The 23,348-nt window shown below is 34.1% G+C and overlaps 1 protein-coding gene across 1 annotated transcript in view; it reads right to left on the reverse strand.

Annotated features, from left to right (window-relative positions):
* Nucleotides 1-23,348, reverse strand: part of AP4E1 (adaptor related protein complex 4 subunit epsilon 1) — an 89,099-nt gene that overhangs the window by 46,589 nt on the left and 19,162 nt on the right. Inside the window, exons 5-13 of the mRNA XM_044665167.1 lie at nt 21,969-22,090; nt 15,166-15,325; nt 12,561-12,727; nt 8,972-9,045; nt 5,829-5,951; nt 5,619-5,728; nt 2,741-2,880; nt 1,787-1,899; nt 1,563-1,681 (exon numbers count right to left, since the gene is read on the reverse strand). Of these exons, the coding sequence (XP_044521102.1) occupies nt 1,563-1,681; nt 1,787-1,899; nt 2,741-2,880; nt 5,619-5,728; nt 5,829-5,951; nt 8,972-9,045; nt 12,561-12,727; nt 15,166-15,325; nt 21,969-22,090 (1,128 nt within the window). The remainder of the gene's footprint in view (nt 1-1,562; nt 1,682-1,786; nt 1,900-2,740; nt 2,881-5,618; nt 5,729-5,828; nt 5,952-8,971; nt 9,046-12,560; nt 12,728-15,165; nt 15,326-21,968; nt 22,091-23,348) is intronic.

A 23,348-nucleotide genomic window follows, 5' to 3' on the forward strand; every position in this document is an offset into this window, starting at 1 on the left:
AAATCTAAAAGTAAATTCAATGAACAGTTTTGTACTTATATGAGTAAGATATATTTTTTAATTGAATATACCAAATATTTTATGGAGGAAAAAATTAACAAAGTGATCTGAGACCTATAAGTGATGCTAAAAAGATAAGAATTGCATGGGGATTTTTTAAATGGTCATTCCCCTCTTCAATCCCCTCACATTTCTATGGCTTCAAAATTTCCAAAAATGCTATATCTCAATCTGATACTTACATAATTAAGTATAATAATGATCTACAAATACATAAAAACACATATTCCAATATGCCCCTAAAACAGTTATCTATACACATACAAAAAAGTTCACAGAAATTCAAATACTTATTGGTAATTATATAGATGAGTGGTTCCCAAACTTTTTGGCCTATCACCCTCTTTCCAGAAAAAATATTACTTAGCCCCCTGGAAATTAATTTTTTTAAAATCTTAATAGCAATTAATAGGAAAGTTAAATGCACCTGTGGCCATCATCTTCCTCCTGTATCGCTGCAGCACCCACCAGGGGGCAGTGGCACCCACTTTGGGAATCACTGATATAGACAATCCCATGAATTGAAGGTGTCAAATTTTTTCCATCTGCAAAAACCCAAGTGTTGGACTAGGGGAAGATTAAAATATAATTGGGAAGGAGGCAGCTGGGCAGTTCAGTGGATTGAGAGCCAGCCGTAGAGATGGGAGGTCCTGGGTTCAAATCTGGTTTCAGACACTTTCCAGCTGTGTGATCCTGGGCAAGTCACTTAACCCCCATTGCCTAACCCTTACTGCTCTTCTACCTTGGAACCAATACACAGTATTGATTCTAAGACAGAGGGTGAGGGTTAAAAAAAATACATATATACACATATATATACACATATATGAATATGTATATATAAAACTGGGAAATGTGTAACATATAAATAAAACTACAATATGAATAATATTAATTTGATGTTTTTTAAGTCAATATGTGGCCCACAGGTTGTGTTTTCTATGTGATTTTGACAACACTGATATAGCCAAAAACAATATAAACATAAATATATAAATATAAATCTTTAGATCTTGCTATAGATACATAGATATGTATACAGACTCACAGACATTTAAAGTCAAACAGTTCAGGAACTGGAAAGAGAAAGAAAAGTGAATGGAGAAATTAGAGGTAGATAGTGGGTATAGTGGAAAAAATGGATGATACCTGAAAGTAGTAGGGCATTGAGGTTAAGATAGAAGCAAACATATGCTGCTGGTATTCCGTAGTTAACATAATAACCAATGCTATAAAAATTTTAAGAATAATAGGCATAGGGGCAACAGTAGATATAGAGCCAGGCCTAAAGATGGAAGGTCCTAAGTTGAAACCTGGCCTCAGATACTTCCTAGCTGTGGTACCCTTGGCAAGTCATTTAACTCTAATTGCCTAGCCTTTATCGCTCTTCTGCTTTGGAACCAATACCTAGTATCATTTCTAAGACAGAAGGTATGGGTTATAAAATTTTTTTAGTTTTTAAAAGAGATTAATAGGAGTGTTCTATAATGTACTTTGCTCACCCAGCTCATGACCTGAAGAAATCTCTGTGGATAAAATGCATTTTCTATCTCTAGTAAACTAAGATAAGACTGGACTGCATAGAGTCTTAGCTGTTTGTCTTCGTTTTCATCATCAAAACCTATAAAGAAATAAGACACCATTTATATTGCCACTGAACCATATGTGAATGTTGTAATGAAATATATTTAATTGTTAATTTCCTTCTTTATAGAAAATTACCAACCTTCTGCCAGGAGTCTCAAAAAATTATTAGGGATATCAGGATGCATAACATCTCCTCCCACTGAAAATACAGCATTCATCGTCTGGATAAACCATTCATTATCAGGAGCATATGTAGCCACAATGTTAAGAAAACATGTATCTCACAACACAACTTACTGAAATGATCTTTTCTTCTGGAATCTTTTCAAAGAAACTGATTATATTTGGTAGCTGGTTTCTATTTTAACTCAGAGAACAATCTCAAATACAAATAGTAAGTTAGTGTCTCAATATCTAATTTGGTTTCTTGAACACAAAGGATACTCAGTTATACTTGTTGAAAGAAAAAATATTAAAATGAATTCATTACCTGAAAACTTAAAGAGTAAATCCCCTATGTACCACAAGAGCCAAATATTACAGTCTATATAAACCAAAAAAATAGTTGATTTAGAGACATACCCACTCACCTTTTTTCTTTTAGATTTAAAATAATTTCAGCTTTAAAAAACAACAAAATCTCGTTTGTCCTCATTACAGACAAAACAGTCCCATTCCTGAAATTTCAAAAAGAAAATGGAAGGGGATAATAGAAGAATCATGTTCTAAATTGAATGTTACTATTAGGGTAACTAAGAATTATCCAAATGGAAAGGACCCTTCAAGGTCCTGTGGTGGATGGGAATTTTGTCCAATGGATTTCAGAATAAAAGAAATGAAAGACAGAATAAGATCAGTTTAGATACATGTTGAAAATCTTTGAGCCTAAATGAATGCCCATTCAAAAAAGCCTTGCTTTGCTGCCACTGCCAGCAAAAAACCCTTGAAAAACAAAAAATAAAAGTTACTGTTGGTATCCTGAACTTATATCCATTAACACTTCATGTGCCTATACTTCAGTTCTAAGAGGAAAAATATTTAATCACTTCAAATATGAAGGTAATATGTTGTTCACACCTCAAGAAAAGGATATTTCTCAGCCAGCTCAGCTATTTTGCCAACTAAACTGATGATGATGTATTCTTCTTTGCTCTGCTGCAAATATTCAAGCATTTTCTGGACAATAACACTTACATTCTGTGCATTAGTAATTCTATAAAGAAGTTCCAATGTCTATTTAAGGAATAGAAATAAAAATATTATTGTAAAACTATTCATATTCAATTCACTTATGAGTAGATAATTAGCATCAAGTATCACACTGGACTATTAAAATTAATAAGATCATATCAGTTTATAACATAGTTATGTCTTTTCCTCTTGTGTGGATAATTTCCTTTTTTAGATTATCCACAAAGTCTCCAATACATTCTGGGCTTTCAATGTATTAATGTATTGAGTGAATGTGTACTAAATCGTAACAGTCTAAACAAAACATTGTTTGAAAGCTAACAACATTGTCATATCATTTAAATATATGTCTGTGTACGTACATATGTATATGTATACACTGTACTGCATTTTAATAATCTATGTCATATCAACTCTCTATGGTAACTCAACCAGAACATCTCAATTTAGATAATTAAGAGCAGAAATATCTAAATCAAAGGTTATTATAAATTCTAAAAAAATTGCAAAAGTTAAAGATTTTTTCCAAAAATTTCAAGATAACTATCTTGAATCTTATTTTACATGTATGTGTTTGGTAGCCTAATTATTAATTCACTATTAGAAATAGTATTGCCTCCTACTTTCCAATAGCACTTTAAATTATACTTCCTGAAAGAATGAAAACAAATGCTTTAAAAAGATAATTAGAAAGATAAATATTTTTCTTCTCCTCCCCAAAAAAGATACACTATAATGTATAGTTTATGTTTCATGGTTAGAGTCCTCACTGATGTTCCATCTTCTTCCTGACCCAAAACAATAATAGAACATAAGTCCATGGTCCAAAGCAAGCCCCACTAGAAGAGAAAGCATGGGGCTATTTGCCCAGGTCCTATTAAGGGCTCCCTAACTAGCAAGGTTCCCAAAAAGAAGCATAAGACCAAAATACCATTGGATTATTCCCAGGATAGTATTTCTTTTGTTTTAGGAGGTCATTATTAATCTCAGAAATCTCTGTAGCAACCAGTTTGTTTACACACTCATAACAGAATGTGCACACACTCCAACTGCCTATCTTGTCAAAACTAATCTTTTTAATGTAATTCTGACAGGATTAAGGATTTTTAATCCTGATCACTATTTCTAGTAGGCCAAAAAATCCTCTTAAAATTTTAGCTGCCTGGAATTTTTTTTTTTGTGGGTGCAATTATTATAAGAATACTAATTCCACTTTCTGCCACCTAACCTATATCATTTTGATGTATTGGCTTATTTCAATTATTTGTTATATAAGAACTTATAATTACATAAATAAGAGACATTTTTAAGTAATGTACATCAAATTTGTTTCCTACATTAGCAACTTTCTTAGTTTGGTATTTCAGTTTTCTCTTTGACTCTTTCAGTCCAATATATAAATGTCACTGAAAAATCTGATAAAAATTAGTCACTGGCCAGTTCTATTTTTAACCAGTCAATTCTAAAAAGTGAACTTAGGGGGTAAGCTGGGTAGATCAATGGAATGAGAGCCAGGCCTAGCAATGGAAGGTCCTAGGTTCAAATCTGGCCTCAGACACTTCCTAGCTAGGTGACCCAGGGCAAGTCACTTAATTCCCAATGCCTAGTTCTTACCACTCTTCTGCCTTAGAATCAACATGATTCTAAGGCAATACAAAGTATTGATTCTAAGGCAGAAGATTAAGAGTTTAAAAAAAAATTTTTTTAAAGGAAACACCTCCAAGATTGCTCTCTTGGAGAAAACCTTCCTTTTCTTAAATAGATGGGTCTATAAGCAACATTTACTATTATTCTTAATTTGCCTTTCTATAAAGCATGACCAACATGCAGAAACCAACCCATTTTGCAAGCAGACTACCCTATCTGAAAACTGGCAAGAGCTACCCAAAGAATCAAGCAGATAAGAATATAAAAATGAAAAAAGGGAAACTTTGTTTTTAAGGAATCTTTTTATTTGTTCAAAAATAAGGTCTTTAACTCAAAATGTCTTGGTAATATCTTTTTGTTAATCTGAAGTTATTTTTAAAACATTTTAAATTAATTCACTATTTAATCAGAGATCTTGGTTCTTTTTTCTTCTCCATCAAAATTTCATTAATTTTAAATGTTAGTAAACACATTTTTCTCTATATTTGGCCTAGTCCCACCTGCCAATCTGCAGAAAACTACCCATTTGCAGTTTGAATAGTTTTTGCTCATGGGTCTAAACATATGTATATAAAGACACACAAACACATATAACATATATACTACACACACACATATATACATGCACATTTGAAAGCAATTTTACATAGAGCAGAGATGAAAGGGAAATAAAAATATACACCTTCCTTTCAAGGAGTTCAAATCACTTTATGGATATTTTAATTTGTTCTCTCATCCCTGTTTAAGAAGTCAGGCAAAGATTAACCTCTTTCACAAGAGAAAAAAACAAGAAAAAAAAGAAATTATTTAACCTAGATTACATTACAAATCCAAGGTCTCCTAACTATTAATCCAGTGCTCTTACCCAAAAAAAAGCGGGGGGAGATTATGTTTAAATTAACTCAACAGATAACTGCATCTTATCATTCAAAAGTATAATTCTAATACACTCCTGCTACTACTGTTTTATTTTTTTGGAAATATTCCTTCACTGATTGAAAAGGAAAAACATTAGTACCCAGTGCTATTACTGAATGCTCAAAGGTCAGAATTTTTCCCAGCATTTGAATAACAGTGAGAAGAGCTAAAGATATAGTAACACCTCACAAACACTACTCAAAATACCAATTTACCTCTCTTTTAATAATGGGATCAGGATGGTCTAAGCATTCAATTATTGTCATCTGGTGCTGAAGTGCCAGATTGGGATCCTGCTGGATAACATAGGTAAGAGCCTTTAGTCCTAGAAAAAAAGTTACAATCTACAAAGTGATTTGAAACAAATATATACAAAATTTTACAGACTTTTTAAAAAGTACTGGTGAACTAATTAGCTGTCTTACCTAAATATTTGAGATTTATCTTTGGAGACAAAACAAATTTTCCAATGCATCTAGCAGCCTTCTCAAGCAATTCAGGTTTAGGATAGATGGTATAAATTGTATGCACACATTCAAATAAAATAGCTAGAAAGAGATAATCAAATGGCAGTAAAAAAAAACAAACAAGAACACATAATAAAGCATACATAATTTTAAAAGCTTATTAATCTAATTGATGGGAGGTCAGACTTTTTTATCTATTAGTAAAGAAATACGTTACTATTTTCAGTTACATGCTCAGCCTCAAAAAGACTTGGGCTCAAGTCCTACTGCTAACTGATGCTGACTCTGTTACAGGCATCTGACCTCTCAGTAGCCCAGGTAACTCTCTCTTAACCTACATATTCTATACTCTATACTCTATACTAGATACTGGGCAATTTTTCTACTCACATTAGAAAAAATTTTCTTATAAAAGAGATCCCTAAAACAATGCAATCTAATTGTATTGTTTTAGGGATCTCTCTTATGGTGATGAAGAGGAGCACAACTAATAAGACTAGTGATCTGAGTAACAAAAATATAGAGTCCATCATCTGGATTCAAATTTTGTCATATACAATCACTAAAACCAGGTGAACATCATACTTACTGAGTAGTCTCAAGAGTTTGCAAAAGCTTCAGTTACAAAGTAACAGAATTAACCTTTTTTTTTTTTAAACTAACATGCCAAGACTTTACATCTGAACATTGTTCCTTTCAAAAGAGTTGCCTTAAAAAGGCTTATTCTTATAGACTTATTCTAATTCAGTTACAACTACTCAAATGGGGGAAACATCTTTTGTATTGCCTCCAGCTCCTAACATTCTTTTAATTACATTATTATTATTCAATAGTTTTCAAATATTCATTCTTTGAGAGTGGGTTAGCTTTTGGAAACAGGCAAAAGTCATCCAGAGGTAGAGCTGATAAATATTTCTCATGATAATGCTGGAGTCTAGGTCACAAAATTGTGAGCCAGAGCATTGTCATGATGAAGAAAAAAATTATAATTACTCTTTTACATGGTATAGAGTCTCTTGAGTGCTTTGGAATTCCATATAACAAGCATGACTGATATTATGGAATGATATCAGCAATAATAACAATAAAAATATGCCTCCCATTTCCATCAAGTTTTACAGCTTGTAAAGCAGCAATACATGTATTAATTTTATCTATATCAACAAATTAATACTGCCTTCACTTTTTTTTTTTTTTTTTTTTTTAAACCCTTACCTTCCGTCTTAGAGTCAATACTGTGTATTGGTTCCAAGGCAGAAGAGTGGTAAGGGTAGGCAATGGGGGTCAAGTGACTTGCCCAGGGTCACACAGCTGGGAAGTGTCTGAGGCCAGATTTGAACCTAGGACCTCCCGTCTCTAGGCCTGGCTCTCAATCCACTGAGCTACCCAGCTGCCCCCACTGCCTTCACTTTTGACTCCAACATGCAAACTTTTTCTGGCCATAGATAGACCTTGAACCTTTGCACATCAAACCAGAAATGTCATGTTTTAATCACAATTTCCTCAAAAATGCATTATTTTTGTCTATTTCTTTTAAATGATCAAAAGACTTTGCTGTTTCTGTTCATCACTCAAAAAACACATGGCTTGAATTTTTGAAGGAACTCACTGGATGCCCAAGTTTTATAATTAATTCATTCGACAAATACTTACTGAGACACTAATATGTGCAAAGTACTATAGAGCATATAAAGAACAGTAAGACCTGATTTATGTCCTTACAGAGTTCAACAGGAAAGAAAAAATGAGGAATCTTTTTTTTTTTTTTAACCCTTACCCTCCCGTCTTGGAATCAATCCTGTGTATTGGTTCAAAGGCAGAAGAGTGGTAAGGATAGGCAATGGGGGTCAAGTGACTTGCCCAGGGTCACACAGCTGAGAAGTGGCTGAGGCCAGATATGAACCTAGGACCTCCCATCTCTAGGCCTGACTCTCATTCCACTGAGCTACCCAGCTGCCCAAAAATGAGGAATCTTAATCAGATTTAATTCTTCAGTTTCCATTGCCACAGTTAATCATCTATCTGAATAAATCAGATCTATGATCCTTACAACATGTTTTGGACCTGTTGTTAATAAAGAAGAAATCTACCATGATATAAAAAAAAGAAAAAGAAAAAATTCTCCCCACTATTTATATAATGGCTGGAATTTCATTTTAAAACATATGGCTACTTTTTCTACCTATTTAAATAAGTTTGGTTTTTTTTTCCCCCAGCAAATGAGAAGTTGTAAAAGTAGACTATCAACTCACAAAGCATATTGACTACCATTACAGAAGTAAATTTATATGTTTCTATTCATAAATTGTAATAATCTTATTCTTTGTATCTATCTTCTAAAAGTCAAGGACCTGGTTTGTATAATCATCCAACACAGTACCACATCCAATTGTGTGCTTAAAAAAACGCTTTAGTGAAGAGATGATGAATACTGATTATAAATTTCACAGGATCATAAATCTAGAGATAGAAGGGACCTTGGGGTTTATCAAATCCAGCCCCTTCATTTTACAGATGAGGACACTGTGACCCAGAAAGGATTAAGTGATTCACCTATAATCACTGGTAAAAAGCAAAGCAGGATTCAAATTCTTGTCCTGTGATTCAATGCTCTCTCCACTGTCTAAACTGCCTGACATATATTCTATTAAATACTCAGTGTTCACATTTACCAAAGGATCGATCAAAAAAGTTCTATTTTTGGTCAAAGCAACTCATGGAACTGTGTGTTGCAGCATGGAGGGGACTGTACTCTACATTAGTGAAAGGATCCATACCACTAAAACCATGAATCTTTTAAATATGCAACTTCCTAACATCTTTCTACCTTCTGTCCCAACATTCTGAATTCCTAAAAAGCTTCAGGTTAAATTATTAGGTTGTAAACTGCTTGAGTGAAGCACTCTGTGGTTCTTCATTTTTGTATCCCCAATACTTAGCACAGGTGTGCTTTGCACATTGTAGGTATTCAATAAGTATTTGCTCATAATTCATTATGAGTAAAATCTATGGCATTTAAAGAATAGCTGTAATATTAAGAGGCACATCTGACTTCTATTATATTGTTATGTTACTAAATGTTACCACATACATTTACCTACCATATGTGATATTGTGACTTAACTCAGCTCTTCTTAAGGACTCATCAAGAACATCATATGTTAATTCACTTGTCCTGTTTAAAAAATAATTTATTTACAGTATGGTATAAAAGTTCTGACCATAAAACATAGCTTTAAAACTTATATTTCAAAATCTTTGATGGATATATTAACTATAAAAAAAATTAAAAACCTAACTAAGGTGAAAAGTAATTTGTCCTCTCTAGGCCTATGACCTAATTTGAAAGGCTTGTATTAGATGATCTCTCAAAGTCCTTCCTATCTCTATCACTGTACAAATGAATTCCTTGGGTTCCTTTTTAGCAAAAAATCAGGACTTCTTAATTTCTATTTTAAAATAATTTTCATTTATTCTTTATTATGCATAGGTGAAATTTGTTGTTTTATCAATACTGACTGTCTTGTATAAATTAATAATCTTTACTCTTACATTTTAGCTGTTAAATCAAGTTTTTTTTAAATTTGGTGTTAACACTTCCATAACTTCTTTTTGTAATAAAATCACTCTAGATATGCATTCAGAACCATACTTAAGTTTTACTATAAGGTTATTGGAATCAGTCTAGACAGAGATGCAAAGTAATTTAGATGGTCCAGGGAGATGTCTTGAGACATTACCCCTTTTTCCTGCCAGCACCTAAGTATTATAGCTCAATTTTAGTTAATTTACTTAACATTTTAGTTAACATGATTATTTTAGAGCTGCTTCTGTTAAGTTTCTTCTATATAATTATCTTCTATTGCATTAACAAAAGCATACCTTTCCTGTGACTTTATGGTCAATGTCTAATAACAACAAACTTTGCAGAGACTGGCTAAAGTTGGTTTTATATATAAATAGTGCTTGATACAATGTCAGAACATAGAACAATATGACTAATGGAATAAGATGAAACTGAATAAGAGAAATTATCAACCTCTACACTAGAATTCACAGAAATCAACTGCACAAGAACAAGACAGGTCAATCACACCTAGAGAGCAGGTCCTGCGAAAAAGATCTAATTTTTTAATTTCCTGCAGTTCCAAAAGAGTCAATGATGTGATAACAGCTCCAATAAGAAAAGCATTGTTTTCAGAATGAGGAGGGTCGAAGTCCTGCTGTCCTCTACCCTGGACCATATCCAAAGTATTGTGATCTCTTCTGGGTACATCATTTTAGAAAGATCATTATCAAATCAGAGTGTCCTCCAGAGAAGGATGACCAGAATGATGAAATAACTGAAGAAGATGCCAAACGAGAATCTACTGAAGAAACTAGAAATGTTTACTGTAAAGAACATGGAGAGGAGAGGAAGCAAGCTGTCTTCAAGGAGTTGAAGAGCTATCACTGAAAGAGGGCTATGACTAGTTCTTTGTGGCCATGGAACTTATAAACAGGATCAGTAGATATCCATTACAAAGAAGTAGATTCAGGCTTCATAGAAGGAAACACTTCCCAACAGTTACAGCCGTTTCAGAACATAGTGGGCTTCCTCAGAAAGCAGCTGACTGTCCTCAAGTAGAAATTTTCTAATGAAGGCTAGATAACCACTATTTGGGAAGGCAAGGGATCCTTGTTCAAATATAGGGCAGATGAAATGGCCTCTGAGCAAACCTTTCAAGTCTAAGATTCTATAAAATAAACTGTGCCAGCTGAGAGACCAGAGAAAAAGGACTGTCTTTAGGTGTTCTACTAAATAATGCAGAAATGTACCAGAAATATAGCATATTGACAAAGTATCGGGCAGAAAGAGATGGCTTCCACAGAAAAATGGTTCAGATAATTAAGAGATCCAGAGAGTCACAGACAAAGACTAAGTCACACTGTAACAAACAGAACTTTCACCCCTAAGATTCTCTTTGAAAAAAAAAAACAAAAAACATTCTTAGGTATATCCTGAAATGTGCTACATTCATTTTATACAAGTCAGATTTAGGAAGGTATTTTAAAATAAGAGCCACATCTACCTTAAGAAATATATTTGTTTTCACTACTTTAAAACAAGCAAAATACAGGGAAAAAAAGGTGCATGTTCATTTAGGTTTTACTCAATTCTTCTTCTGAATGAAGTATAATTTCTAGTTAATGGAAAAAAACACATAGACTTAGAGGTAGGTGTATATGTAAGACTGAAATATATAAAAATATCCCAAACAGATAAGGATGTGTATTACAAGGATATTAAAAGTGCTACATTTATTTTCTCTTAATTATTATTTTTATCTGTAATTTTATTATCTAATAATCTGGCAATATCCTGGGTCAAATCTTATATTCTATATCAGGAGTTAGCAAAGCACAGCCCAATAACTGTTTTTGTACAGCCTGACGAGCTGAGAATGATTTTACACTTTTACTTTACTGAACAAACAAAGGTAGTGAGATTTGGCCCACTCACCCTAGTTTGGTTGACCCCTACTATAAACAATCATTACACAAAATAAAATCCAGATAGTATATGGTTCGTAAGGAAGGCTGCTAATGCCAGAGTAATTAAGGGATTCTACTATAATTCTTATTAAGACTGAAATAATAAGTATCTAAGTTACTCCTTCAATAATAACCTGAGAGGCTATTAACTTTCATAAGAGAATGCTACACATTCCTGAAATAACCACTATTTTCACACTATATTTATACTATGAAACACCTTTATAGAGTTTCTTAAAATAAGTTTATGGCAGACTTATTTAATTTTTAAGTCTGTCCCATCAATTCTTGTTTCCACATCAAAGAAACATTAGGTGTTAGCATCACAAACATTAGGGGAAAAAAATACAATACTTCAAAGGTAGGTTTTTCCTGGGCATTCTTTCAACAAGAGGAGGAATTCCCACAAGGTACTTAGTGAAGACATTCCTGAAAGCAGTAAACTAGAAAGAAACCATACTTCAAAGCAAAGAATCTTAACAAATATGTCCCTATACAAAAAAAAGTTTTTATCTTTGAAGAAAAACTTTAAATCAAATTTACAATTATTTACTACACTCATTATGGGCAAAGAAATATCCTAAGCATTGTGAAGGATATAAAGAAATTTAAGATAAAACTTCTGCCCTCAACAGCTTAAAGTACTATATACTTAGGGAACTCGATACAGATTCATGAAACACCAACTAACAACAAAAAAGTATGTAATAAGTACTAAAAGAATAGGTATAAATATTAAATTCTACTGAAACAAAGAATAAATTTTCATAGAATCAAAGAGATCACTATAAATTGAGCTGAGATTTGAAATAGATCTTTGAGGCTAGACAGAATTCAGACAAGCAGAAAAAGAAAAAAAGAGAGCATAAGTGATAATGAAGTAACTGAAGAAATTTATATATTCTCCAAAGTAGTTCTTTTAACACTATTAAGTGACTGAGACACCAGGGAAAAAAATGAACCATTATGAAACTACTAATTGTTCTAAGTTTTGTGGTTCTTCCACAATTGCTAATGTTTAAATTTTTGTCATTGATCTATATCTTTTGTTAATCACTTTTATTTCCAAGATATCCTTCCCTCCTCCCCTATCCAGTAAGCCATCTATTGTTTATTCCTGATTTTTTAAAAATAAAATCATGTAGGAAAATTTACCTTGGATCATCTTTTCCTAGAAGTCCTAATATCCTCAAAAGCTGAATTTGTAGCCAAGGTGCTGGTACACTGTGGTAATTGAAATCCATTGGGAGCTTTCCTCCCACTACTTGCTTCAAGATTGTTACAAAACTTCCTGTCAAGTCTTTATATGCAGATGGATTCTCCTATACCAAGGAAGGGAAAGAAAACTTCTTTTAAGCAAAGAAATTTATTAAAATATAAAATGAATACAATTTGTATGCCTTAAGAAAACCAATCAATTTCACAATTCAAGTTCATATATTTGAATATAATTTGCATCTAATAAAGTAGTACTCCAATTTTGCATATCTGCTTTCTTCCCTAACAACAAAAAGAAACAGAGAGCTACTAGGACTTCCCAGATTTATGTTGAATCGACCACAAGGATAGCTCTACTATTAGTCAACAGTTCTAAAGTTTTTGTAAGACTATATAAATCAGCTGGAAGCCTTGGTTATCTGTTATTAAAACAAACCGGTATTGGCAGAGAACTGGAATACTTAAATTAACAGTAATAATTTTACTTCTGGAATGCAAATGCAAACTATGGGTTTCCTCTGAACTCGATTTGAAAAAGCAATTCAATGTGACTTTTTCACCTAAAGTTTAAATAGTCACTGACTTCTTAAAGATAAAGTCAATATGAATGCTTAAATATTTACAAGTGTGGTGGGGTCTAGACAGCCTCTCACTGAAAAGATTTGCCACTTTTTACAAAGCCTGTCTAGAAATTAAAACATAAAACTGAAGTCAATATATAATCATTAAATGGTATACCCTTGATGGCTATAAAGGTAAAAGTATTAAAGAAGCCATATTATAAAAAATAAATCTTCCATCACTACTAGAAAACAATAAAAAGGATATGTTTTGGTCCAGACCTATGACATCATCAGTGTAGTAAACTACAAGTGAAGAAAGTCATCCTACCAAAGAAGTTCTGGAGCTTACCTGTCCAATTTATGCAATTAGACAGTTGCCAGAGATGCTAAAAGATTAAATGACTTCTCATTGTCAGAAAGCTTGTATTTAACAGATGGGATATGAAAGCAAATCCCTTACTCTCAAACTAGCACTTAATTCCCTATACTCTGAGGCTTCTCAAAGTACACTGTTGTTGCTTTTTAGTCATTTTTTGATCGTGTCCAATTTTTTGTGACCTCTTTTGCGGTTTTCTTGGCAAAGATACAAGAGTATTTTGGCATTTTCTTCTCTAGCTCATTTTACAGTCAATAAAACTGAGGCAAATAAGGTTAAATGACTTGTTCAGGGTCACACATCTAGTAAGTGTCTGAGGACAGTTTTGAACTCAGGAAGAAGAGTCTTCCTAACAACTGGTCCAGCACTCTATCCACTGCACCACCTGGCGGCTCTCAAAGTTTATATTGATTCATAATACATTCAACCCTAAATATTCCATTATAACTTAGGCAATATGTATTGCCCACCCCCAGATAAAACAAGGCACATTCCAAGATTAAAAGCCTTGCCTGCAAAATATCAGATACTCTACATAATTCTTGCTTATATAGGAAGCCAATTAAACTTCATACATTGTCTATAAACACACCTTAAAAAATTATGTATTACATGCTAGCTACTGGAGCAATCGATTATCTATAACAGACATATGTAGTTGGCTGCCACCAGAGACTCTCTTAGGCCCACCTTCTTTTCTGAACTTGTCTTCCACCTCCTTCTCCAGTCCCAGACACTTAGTATATACTCATGCTGCCCTTCAGCTATACAAACTATGCAAGAGCATTCAATTTGTATTAGTCTGTTTATAGATTTCATACAGAGATATAAATAGGGCTTAAACTTCTCAAGAGAATTAATATTAAAAGAGGACTTCATCAATCCAAATGTAACTCTAATCAATAGAATATGTGTAGGAGATATGTTTTGATCAGGGAGTTTTTAGTGATTCTTGCCTTTCCAGGATTACTATTCACTTAGACCATCTAATAGGAAGGAAAGTAAATGGAATCAGTTTTGCAGACAAACATTTACAATATCTCTACTCTTTCTCACCTTTCCAAGTGGCCCTATACCTCACAAAGCTTAGTAAATAGAACACATCAAGCACATGTTGGCCTTCTGTGGCCAATAGATATTTCATACTTAACACTGAAATATTTAAAATTCTTAATCATTCTTTAATACTACATTTTGTAATTAACCTCTGTAATACATCTGGTATTTTCAATAATCTACAAATTAAAAGAATTACATAAAAATTTTAGAGAAACAAAAATTAACAATAGCTAGCATTTATACAGGAGTTTTAAGGTTTGCAAGGCGCTTTACATATATTATCTTATTTGATCCTTGCAACAGTCTGGTGAGGTAGATGCTAATTGTTATCCTCATTTTATAGATCAAGAGTAAGTGTCACACACTTAAGTCAAATGTCTGAGGTCAGAACAGAATTTAGGACTTCCTGACTAAGACCAACACACAATCAGAGTACCATAGCTGCCTAAATGGTTTTAATATTATATTTTACTAAAACTTTTTATTAAATAATAATTCCTTATTAAACTAAACAGCTTATGCTAACAACTAATTTTCAACTCACCTTAATCATTCGAAGGTAAATGTGCAGAGAAGCAGCCATGACTCCAACATCCCTGTCACAAAGTGCTTTCCTAAATTTTACGTGAATATGCTGTACTTGATTGGGAGCAATGAGATGGAATTTGTACAATGCCTGAACCGCTTTTCTTCGTATAATTTCCCTAATAATAAAATAATAAAATTAATCTAAAAATGCTTGGTCCATTAAAAGATTCTTAACATGTACAAAATGTAGTCATAGCACTATATTAGAGAATGGAAAAGTTACAAAGAACATAAAATACCTAGAAACAAGGATCTGGAGCTAATAATGCAAACATAAATATAGAATTATAGTAAAAATAAGTTTTTCATTTACTATTGCCACAGGATTAGAACTTCAAAGATCTGTGACTGTCAGTATAAGTACAGCATAGATATATCCTCCAACAATAAAGCTCATGACCCTTCTACAACCTAGTAAATGGTTTTCAAGGATTTCTGGAGCCAAAAATTTCATCACTCTGTAGCAGATCTGGGGATGAGCATTTTTCATCTGTCTGAGCCTAATAAAGATAATAATAATGATGAAAACTAACATGTATAAAGCAGTTTAGGATTTGCAAAGCACTTTATATTCACTCATTTGATCCTCCACAACAGGTCTATAAAATAGAGGACATTATAAATCCCATTTGATAGCTGAGAAATCAGTGAAGGGAAGGTGGCACATTGTTAAGAAGTGTTGGAGAGGGGATGTGAATGCATGGGCTCTCAACTCAAAGTAATCCCCAACACCCAGACTCAAAGAAAAAGAAGGCTAAATTGGAGATTATGAAAAAAAATTGATATATTACAGTGAAATGAGCTGTGAAACAAATTCTAACTATTAAATTGAGATTAAGGATAAAGAGGAAACAGAAGATGGTGAACAAAAGTCCGTATAAGGAAGCTCAATTACCAAGTATGCTGGATAAGCTAGTGATATCAAGCCAGGCCCTTTCAGCCTAAAGGGGATTGTCTTTTGTTTTGTCTTAAATCTTCAGGTACTTCATCTCTACAGGCTATTCCCAGTGAGGAAACTCCCTTTATCAAGACAAAAATGAACAATATGAAAATATGTTTGGCATGATAATACATGTATCACCCAGATCTAATCACCTGTCAGCACCAGGAGGGGAAGAGGAAGGGAGGGAGGGAACTAAGATCAATCCTATGACTGAGAAAACTTGTGTGGAAATTTGTTATTCCATGTAACTGGTTTAAAAAAGTAAAGTAACTTAAACACTTTATGGTCCCTCAGGCAACTTTCTAAGACTAAGCTGAAGAGGAAGGGCTGACATGCATTGGGAGAAGGATGTTTCCTCCCCTGGGGGTTTCCTGCAGTGATGAAATAATAGTCCAGACCCTCTCTCCTCTGTCAGGCTGCCTCTGAAGTACTATACCACAACAGCACGAGAGCCTTCCTCTCACATGATATAGGTGGAGAAAAGGAGCAGGAACTTTCTTATACCAGTGGTTGAGAGTTCTGTAGCAGACAGAAGGACTTGAACAACAGATCTGATCCTCAATACTAAACTTAAGGTCATTTTTTTTAAACCCTTACACTTCCATCTTGAAATCAGTAAAGTGTATTGGTTCTAAGGCAAAAGAGTGGCAAGGACTATGCAATGGGGGTTAAGTGACTTGCTTAGTCATACAGCTAGGAAGTGTCTAATGCCAGATTTGAACCCAGAATCTCTCATCTCCAGGCTTGGCTCTCAATCCATTGAGCCACCAAGCTGCCACCTTCAGTTCATAATAATTAATATGAGAAAAAACATTCTCAAAGAGTAAAGACACAAAATCAGTTCATTCAGATAAATTCAGTATGGCAAAAAAATATAGACCTCAACCTTAAGAAATAACCTCTAACTTAAAAGACTAAAGACAATTCTGTCCCAGGAACGATGTAGTTCCTCAGAGGTGAGGACACATTCCTCATCCCCATCACATCTGGATTTCTTTATCTTGACCAATATGCTAAAATAGCAAAGGTAATAAAATCTGCCAACATTTTGCATAAAAGGAATACAGCAATATGTATTCTGGAAAATTACCAAACTGTGTTACCTGCTAAATTACCTGCTAGGCTCTTGGCTTTATCCTCTGGAATTAAGAAGGTGCTGACCCATCCTATCACTAGACAGAGAGTAGTGACTAAGGCCCTCAACATGTCAAGTACTGCTGCTACAGCTTATCCTGTTCTCATCTACCAGTTGTCAGTGGTAACAACTTGCTTTTAAATTCCAGCTCCTATCTGAGTAATGAGAAAGAAGTCAAAAAAGAAAGCTATATTAGGTATTGTAGAGTAAAAGAAAATAAAAGTAGAGGCAGAACTGTGAAAGAAGCTGAAAAAAGAAAGACTATTTCTCAATCCAAAATTGAAGCTCAAAGTAGAAACTCCTATTTTGAAACCAAACTTCTCTCTGGCATATCCATTGTGACAGCTGTGTAACTAAATATTCCATGTTACTTCTGAATTTATTAAGATCTGGAAAGGAAATTAAGGATAGCCACAAAAAAGAGATCTTTCTAGATCCTTCTTTTCTATCCCATCATGCATTAAGAAATTAAATTCTATCTGCTATAAAATAATGCATACCCTTTGATCCAGTAATACCACTATCCCAGAGATCATAAAAAGGGGGAAAGTATCTACTTATACAAAAATATTTATATGTGCTCTTTTTGTGATGGCAAAACACTAAAAATTAAAGGGATATTCATCTATTGGGTGGCATGTGATGGCAATGGAATACTATTGTGGTATAAGGAATGATGAATAGGATGATTTCAGAAAAAGCTTGTGTGGGGGTGAAAGTGAAGGGATGGAAAGTAGGAGGATAGGATAAAGGAAAAAGGAAGGTAGAGGAAGGGAAGGGAAAGGAAGGTAGCTTCCAGTCCCAGCAGTGGGAAACTGACCAGAGCCCTCAAATGAATGATCAGAGAGCAACTTTAGGGTTTGAATAGCTAGGTTTTATTTTAATTAGAAAAGGGAAAGGACTAGGGAAAAGTAGGAGGTAGGAAGAAAGGGGAAAAGGCACAGAGAGAGATCAGGTTCAGGGTAGAGAGGGCTGCTTCCAGGGTGGAGAGAGCAGACCCTCCTGGGTGGAGAGCAAGCAGAGCTCAAGGGGGGAAGTGCCAAACTTTCCCTTTTATACTTTCCCTTTTATACTTTCCCTGACACCTCCCACAAAGGAAGTGGGAGTTGTCAGGGGAAGCTGTAGCAGAGAGAGTCCTGGGAGTTGTAGTCTTCCAGGGCTTAGGATAATTCCAAATGATACAAGCTGAAAAGACCTTCATGAAATGATTCGGAGTGAAAATAAGCAGAAACAGAATAAATACTGTACACAGTAACAGCAATATTATAGAATGATTGACTGGTAGACTTAACTATTATCAGCAATGCAAAGATCCAGGACAATTATGAGGAACTTATGTCAAAGAATGCTATCCACCTCCAAAGAAAGAACTGTTGGGAGTTGGAATGCAGATGAAAGCATATAATTTTTCACTTGTTTACTTGCATTTATGTTTTGGGGTTTTGGTTTTATAAGATTTCTCACTTAAAAAAATAAACAATGTGACAATGTTTTGCATAATAATCCATGTATAACCCAGATCAAATTACCTTCCAGCACAAGAAGGGAAAAGAGAAGGGAGGGGAGGGAGATTAGTTCAATCATATAACTTAGGAAAACGTATGTGGAAACTTGGTATTACATGTAATTGGTAAAAACAAAAAATTTTTAAATGACTAATAATAAAAAAAGAATTCAATTCATCAATTTGAGAATATATTAAGAATGTGAAAAGCACTATGGTGAATGCTAGAAATATAAGAACAAAAATGAGACTTCCCACTCTTAAGGTACTTACAGTCTATTGGGAAACTAGAATTGGTGTTCTAAATCTGTTTATGTACCTTGTATTTTCTGAAAAAGTAACAACCTTGGACAATGGGAAAAAGACAGCCAATAGAAAGCCTATGGTAAAGGAATAATAGATCAAGAAAGTATAATTGAGATTAGAATGGAAAGAATCCAAAAGAAAAAAATGTTGGTCATAATTCTGATAACCCCTAGCATTTGTTTTCTGGCACTTACATAATTCTTTTTCTATGAAAAGAGAAACAGTTTAAGGAAAAATACTTGTACAAAAATATTTATAGCTGCACTCTTTGTGGTGGCAAAAAATTGGAATATGAGGGTGTGTCCATCAATTGAGGAATGGCTGAACAAATTGTGGTATCTGTTGGTGATGGGATACTATTGTGCTAAAAGGACTAATAATGAATTGGAGGAATTCCGTGTGAACTGGAAAGACCTCCAGGAATTGATGCAGAGTGAAAAGAGCAAAACCAGAAGAACACTGTACACAGAGATTGATACATTATGGCACAATCGAATATAATAGACTTTTCTGTTAGCAGCAATGCAATGACCCAGGACAATTCTGAGGGATTTATGAGAAAGAACACCAACTACATCCAGAGAAAGAACTATGGGAGTAGAAACACAGAATAAAAACATATACTTGATCACATGGTTCAATGAGGATATGATTATGGATGCTGACTAAAAATGATCACTCTGTTGCAAATAGTAATAATATGGAAATAGGTTTTGAACAATGATACATGTAAAACCCAGTAGAATTGCCCGTTGGCTCTGGGAGGGGGAGGGAAAGAACATGAATTATGGAACCATGGAAATATTCTAAATTAATTTATTTAAATAAAGAAATTTTTTGAGAAGAGAGACAGTTTAGTATTAAAGCCCCTAGGACTGGGGGGTGAGGGGAGGATATATTACTGTCATTTGTAGTAATGAGGAATGGAAGAAAGCACAAATTCTTGTCACAGGCTGAAACATACCAAAGCACAACCCTTAGTGACAGTACCAGATGGAGAGTCAGGAGACCATGTCATCTTAGGTCTGAATTGGTGAAACACTGCTATGGATACAAAACAACTAGTCCCAACCTTGCCTTAAAATTCTTCTTGAGTAATCTGGCTCCCCCTGGCCTCCTTCCCAATTTTTCAAGTTCTAGTCCAGTGGTTCCCAAAATTTTTGGCCTACCGCCCCCTTTCCAGAAAAAATATTACTTAGTATCCCCTGTCACATACTATCACCGCCCCCTTACAGTTATTTACCACCCCCAAATGCACTTGTGGCCATCACCGCTCCCCTGGATCGCTGCAGCACCCACCAGGGGGTGGTGGCACCCACTTTGGGAATCACTGTTCTAGAGGAACAAGCAATGGCTTCCACAACAACGGTACTTTCTAAAGTTCAAAAAGTAGTAGTCAGGGGAAAAAAGGTAAAAGAAGATGAATCACAGTGGGAAGGTGACAAATATCAACTAAAAATGAATGTATCTTTTAGTTCTCAACCTTTTGAGATGTACCACAGACAAGTCAATAATCATGGCCACTGGAATGCTTTTTAAGGAACAATCACATGGTATTATTATCAAGGCAATCTATAATTGCCAAACAAAAGTAAAAGATGCTCCTTATGTTAAACTTCTTCACCTAGTGCTCCAATCTAATTATAAACTTGATGCTAGCACAATTTTACCTTGACAGTTTAAAATAATTTTTAACCCTATTCTAGATGATATGCAGCACCACTAATATAAATGATTAATACCATTCTGGGTGATAGTAAGATAAACTTAATTTTCTGCAAATTAAAAATAAGGCATCAAACATAGGGAACCAGAGTGGCAGATAATCTTTTCACTGAGAAGATTAACTTTACAAGATTTCCTTTAAAAAGCATGTTATGGTAGGGGCAGCTGGGTAGCTCAGTGGATTGAGAGCCAGGCCTAGAGACAGGAGGTCCTAGGTTCAAATTCGGCCTCAGACACTTCCCAGCTGTGTGACCCTGGGCAAGTCACTTGACCCCCATTGCCTACCCTTACCACTCTTCCACCTATGAGTCAATACACAGAAGTTAAGGGTTTAAAATAAAAAAAAAAATTAAAAAAAAAGCATGTTATGAGGGAGAGACAATGGGAACCATCATTTCAAGAAGCATAAAAGATAAAGAAATAAAGTCTTAATGGCTACAATATTCATTAATAAAGATGTGATGGAAAACTGAAAGATTTTAGAGCCTAGCAAGGAAAGTTATTTTGGAAATAAGAAAAATGTATTATAAATGAGAAGTATTTCCAAACTTAAGGAAAGGTAATATAATCTGAGAGGCCTAGACTAATAAAAAAATAATCTTGGCCTCAAAATGAAAAAGATTCAAATAAAAAGTCTGAGTTAAAGATTCACAAGAGAAAAGAAGAGGTAAAAGACCATGTCCTAATGTTTACTCTGATATATTTCTTCGGAATAGATCGGGGGGAGGGGGAGATGCAGCTTTGATATAAAATATGACATCTTCAAAATAATAACACCATTCATTTTTATAGCACTAGTACTTTTTCAAAATGTTTTCTATTTTCTCAATTTAGCTTCTATGCAACTCTGAAACAGTGAAGGTAGGTGCAATCCTCCTTTTTATAGATGAATAGATTGAAGGAAAGTCTTCATTTAGGATAGAGGACTGTGCTTTGGAAAATTTCTACACTATGTTTGGTGTCTGGCATCAACCACAATCACTGTCAAATTCTTACAGAATCTTTGAACCTCTGATTACAGTGCATCCTCATTCACTGACACCACTTAAAGTTATGATAAACTTTTATCAATTGAAGAGAAAGAAAAGATTAAACTATCTTTGAAAATTCATTTAAGATAAGTATCTAAACAATGAATTGACTTACTTAGAATGTTGTAGCTTCTCCTCTATAAGTGGAAGAACAGCAGGAATCATTTCTCGAGGAAAGATCTGACTGACGATGGTAAGTGCCATGCATACTTCAACCAGGTTTGTGCTCTGCAAGTCCTATTAAGATTATTAATCAAAGAAAATTATAATTGTTGCAAATTTGGAAACCTTAGGTCTTAAATGAAGCTTAGTTCAAAATCCTGTGAATCCTATAATTTTAATGTTTTTCTTTTGATTGATCTTAATTCATAATTCATTCATTTCATGTCAATCTACTGGAAGCTTTTATAGGAATTTCCCATTTTATTTGCTTTAATGAAATTAAAACATAATTAGACTACAGCAGCTGAAAAGAAAGGAAATTGTCCTTCTCTTCCAATAGTAACCAAAGTAGTATCTTCTGACTAAGACTGTGGTTGATAATTCTTTTGAGTAAAAGGACCTTTTTTAAAGCTAAAAAAAAAAATCTATAGAACCCACCACATGATAGCAGTTGAATGAGAAAACACAAGCTAATGAAAAGCTACAATATACTGAAGTAAGAGCAAATGTGACACTTCTTAAAACAACTCAAACTAAGAATTTCAGTAGAGTGGCCAATTAAAAAAATAAGTTTTCGGGGGCAGCTGGGTAGCTCAGTGGATTGAGAGTCAGGCCTAGAGACGAGAGGTCCTAGGTTCAAATCTGGCCTCAGCCACTTCTCAGCTGTGTGACTCTGGGCAAGTCATTTGACCCCCATTGCCTAGCCCTTACCACTCTTCTGCCTTGGCTCCAAATAAACAAATAAATAAATAAATAAATAAATAAATAAATGAGTTTTCATTCCAAAGGCCTTGGGGGGAAAACTATTAGGAAAAAAAGTGAAAAACCAGTATTATATTACTTTCAACAGAGAACCTATTTTTTCAGGTTTTTTAGTTTGTAGTAGGTAAAGAATAAAATGACTACTTTTAATCAGCACATGTATTTTAGGGTTCCTTTGCAATAAGTCTCTGGTCCCCTCAGGGTTTAGGAAGGGAGACATTACTCTAAATAATTTTCTAAAACAAAGGCAAAGATTATTTTACTACTTTCCTTTCCACACAGAAATTTAGTGCCAAACTTTGGCTCACGGTATTTCTAGCATTTAGAATATTTGGAAAAAATGTAGAAGAATTCAAAAAATATTTTAAATTAAGGTTAAATGTTAAGGCAGTGAGATTCCAGAATTGTGCACTGGAGTTATCTTGAATCTGTAGTTAACATTTGTAGCAAGTCTAGTTTCCTGCCTAAACCTAATACTCACTATAGAATTCGGATCTGTTTTATTTTTTTCCTAAACCCTAAGTCTAAGATGCATGGTAATTTTACATTAAAGCTGGTTCTATAGAGGTAG

Source organism: Gracilinanus agilis, chromosome 2, assembly GCF_016433145.1.
Source record: "Gracilinanus agilis isolate LMUSP501 chromosome 2, AgileGrace, whole genome shotgun sequence".
NCBI lineage: Eukaryota > Metazoa > Chordata > Mammalia > Didelphimorphia > Didelphidae > Gracilinanus > Gracilinanus agilis.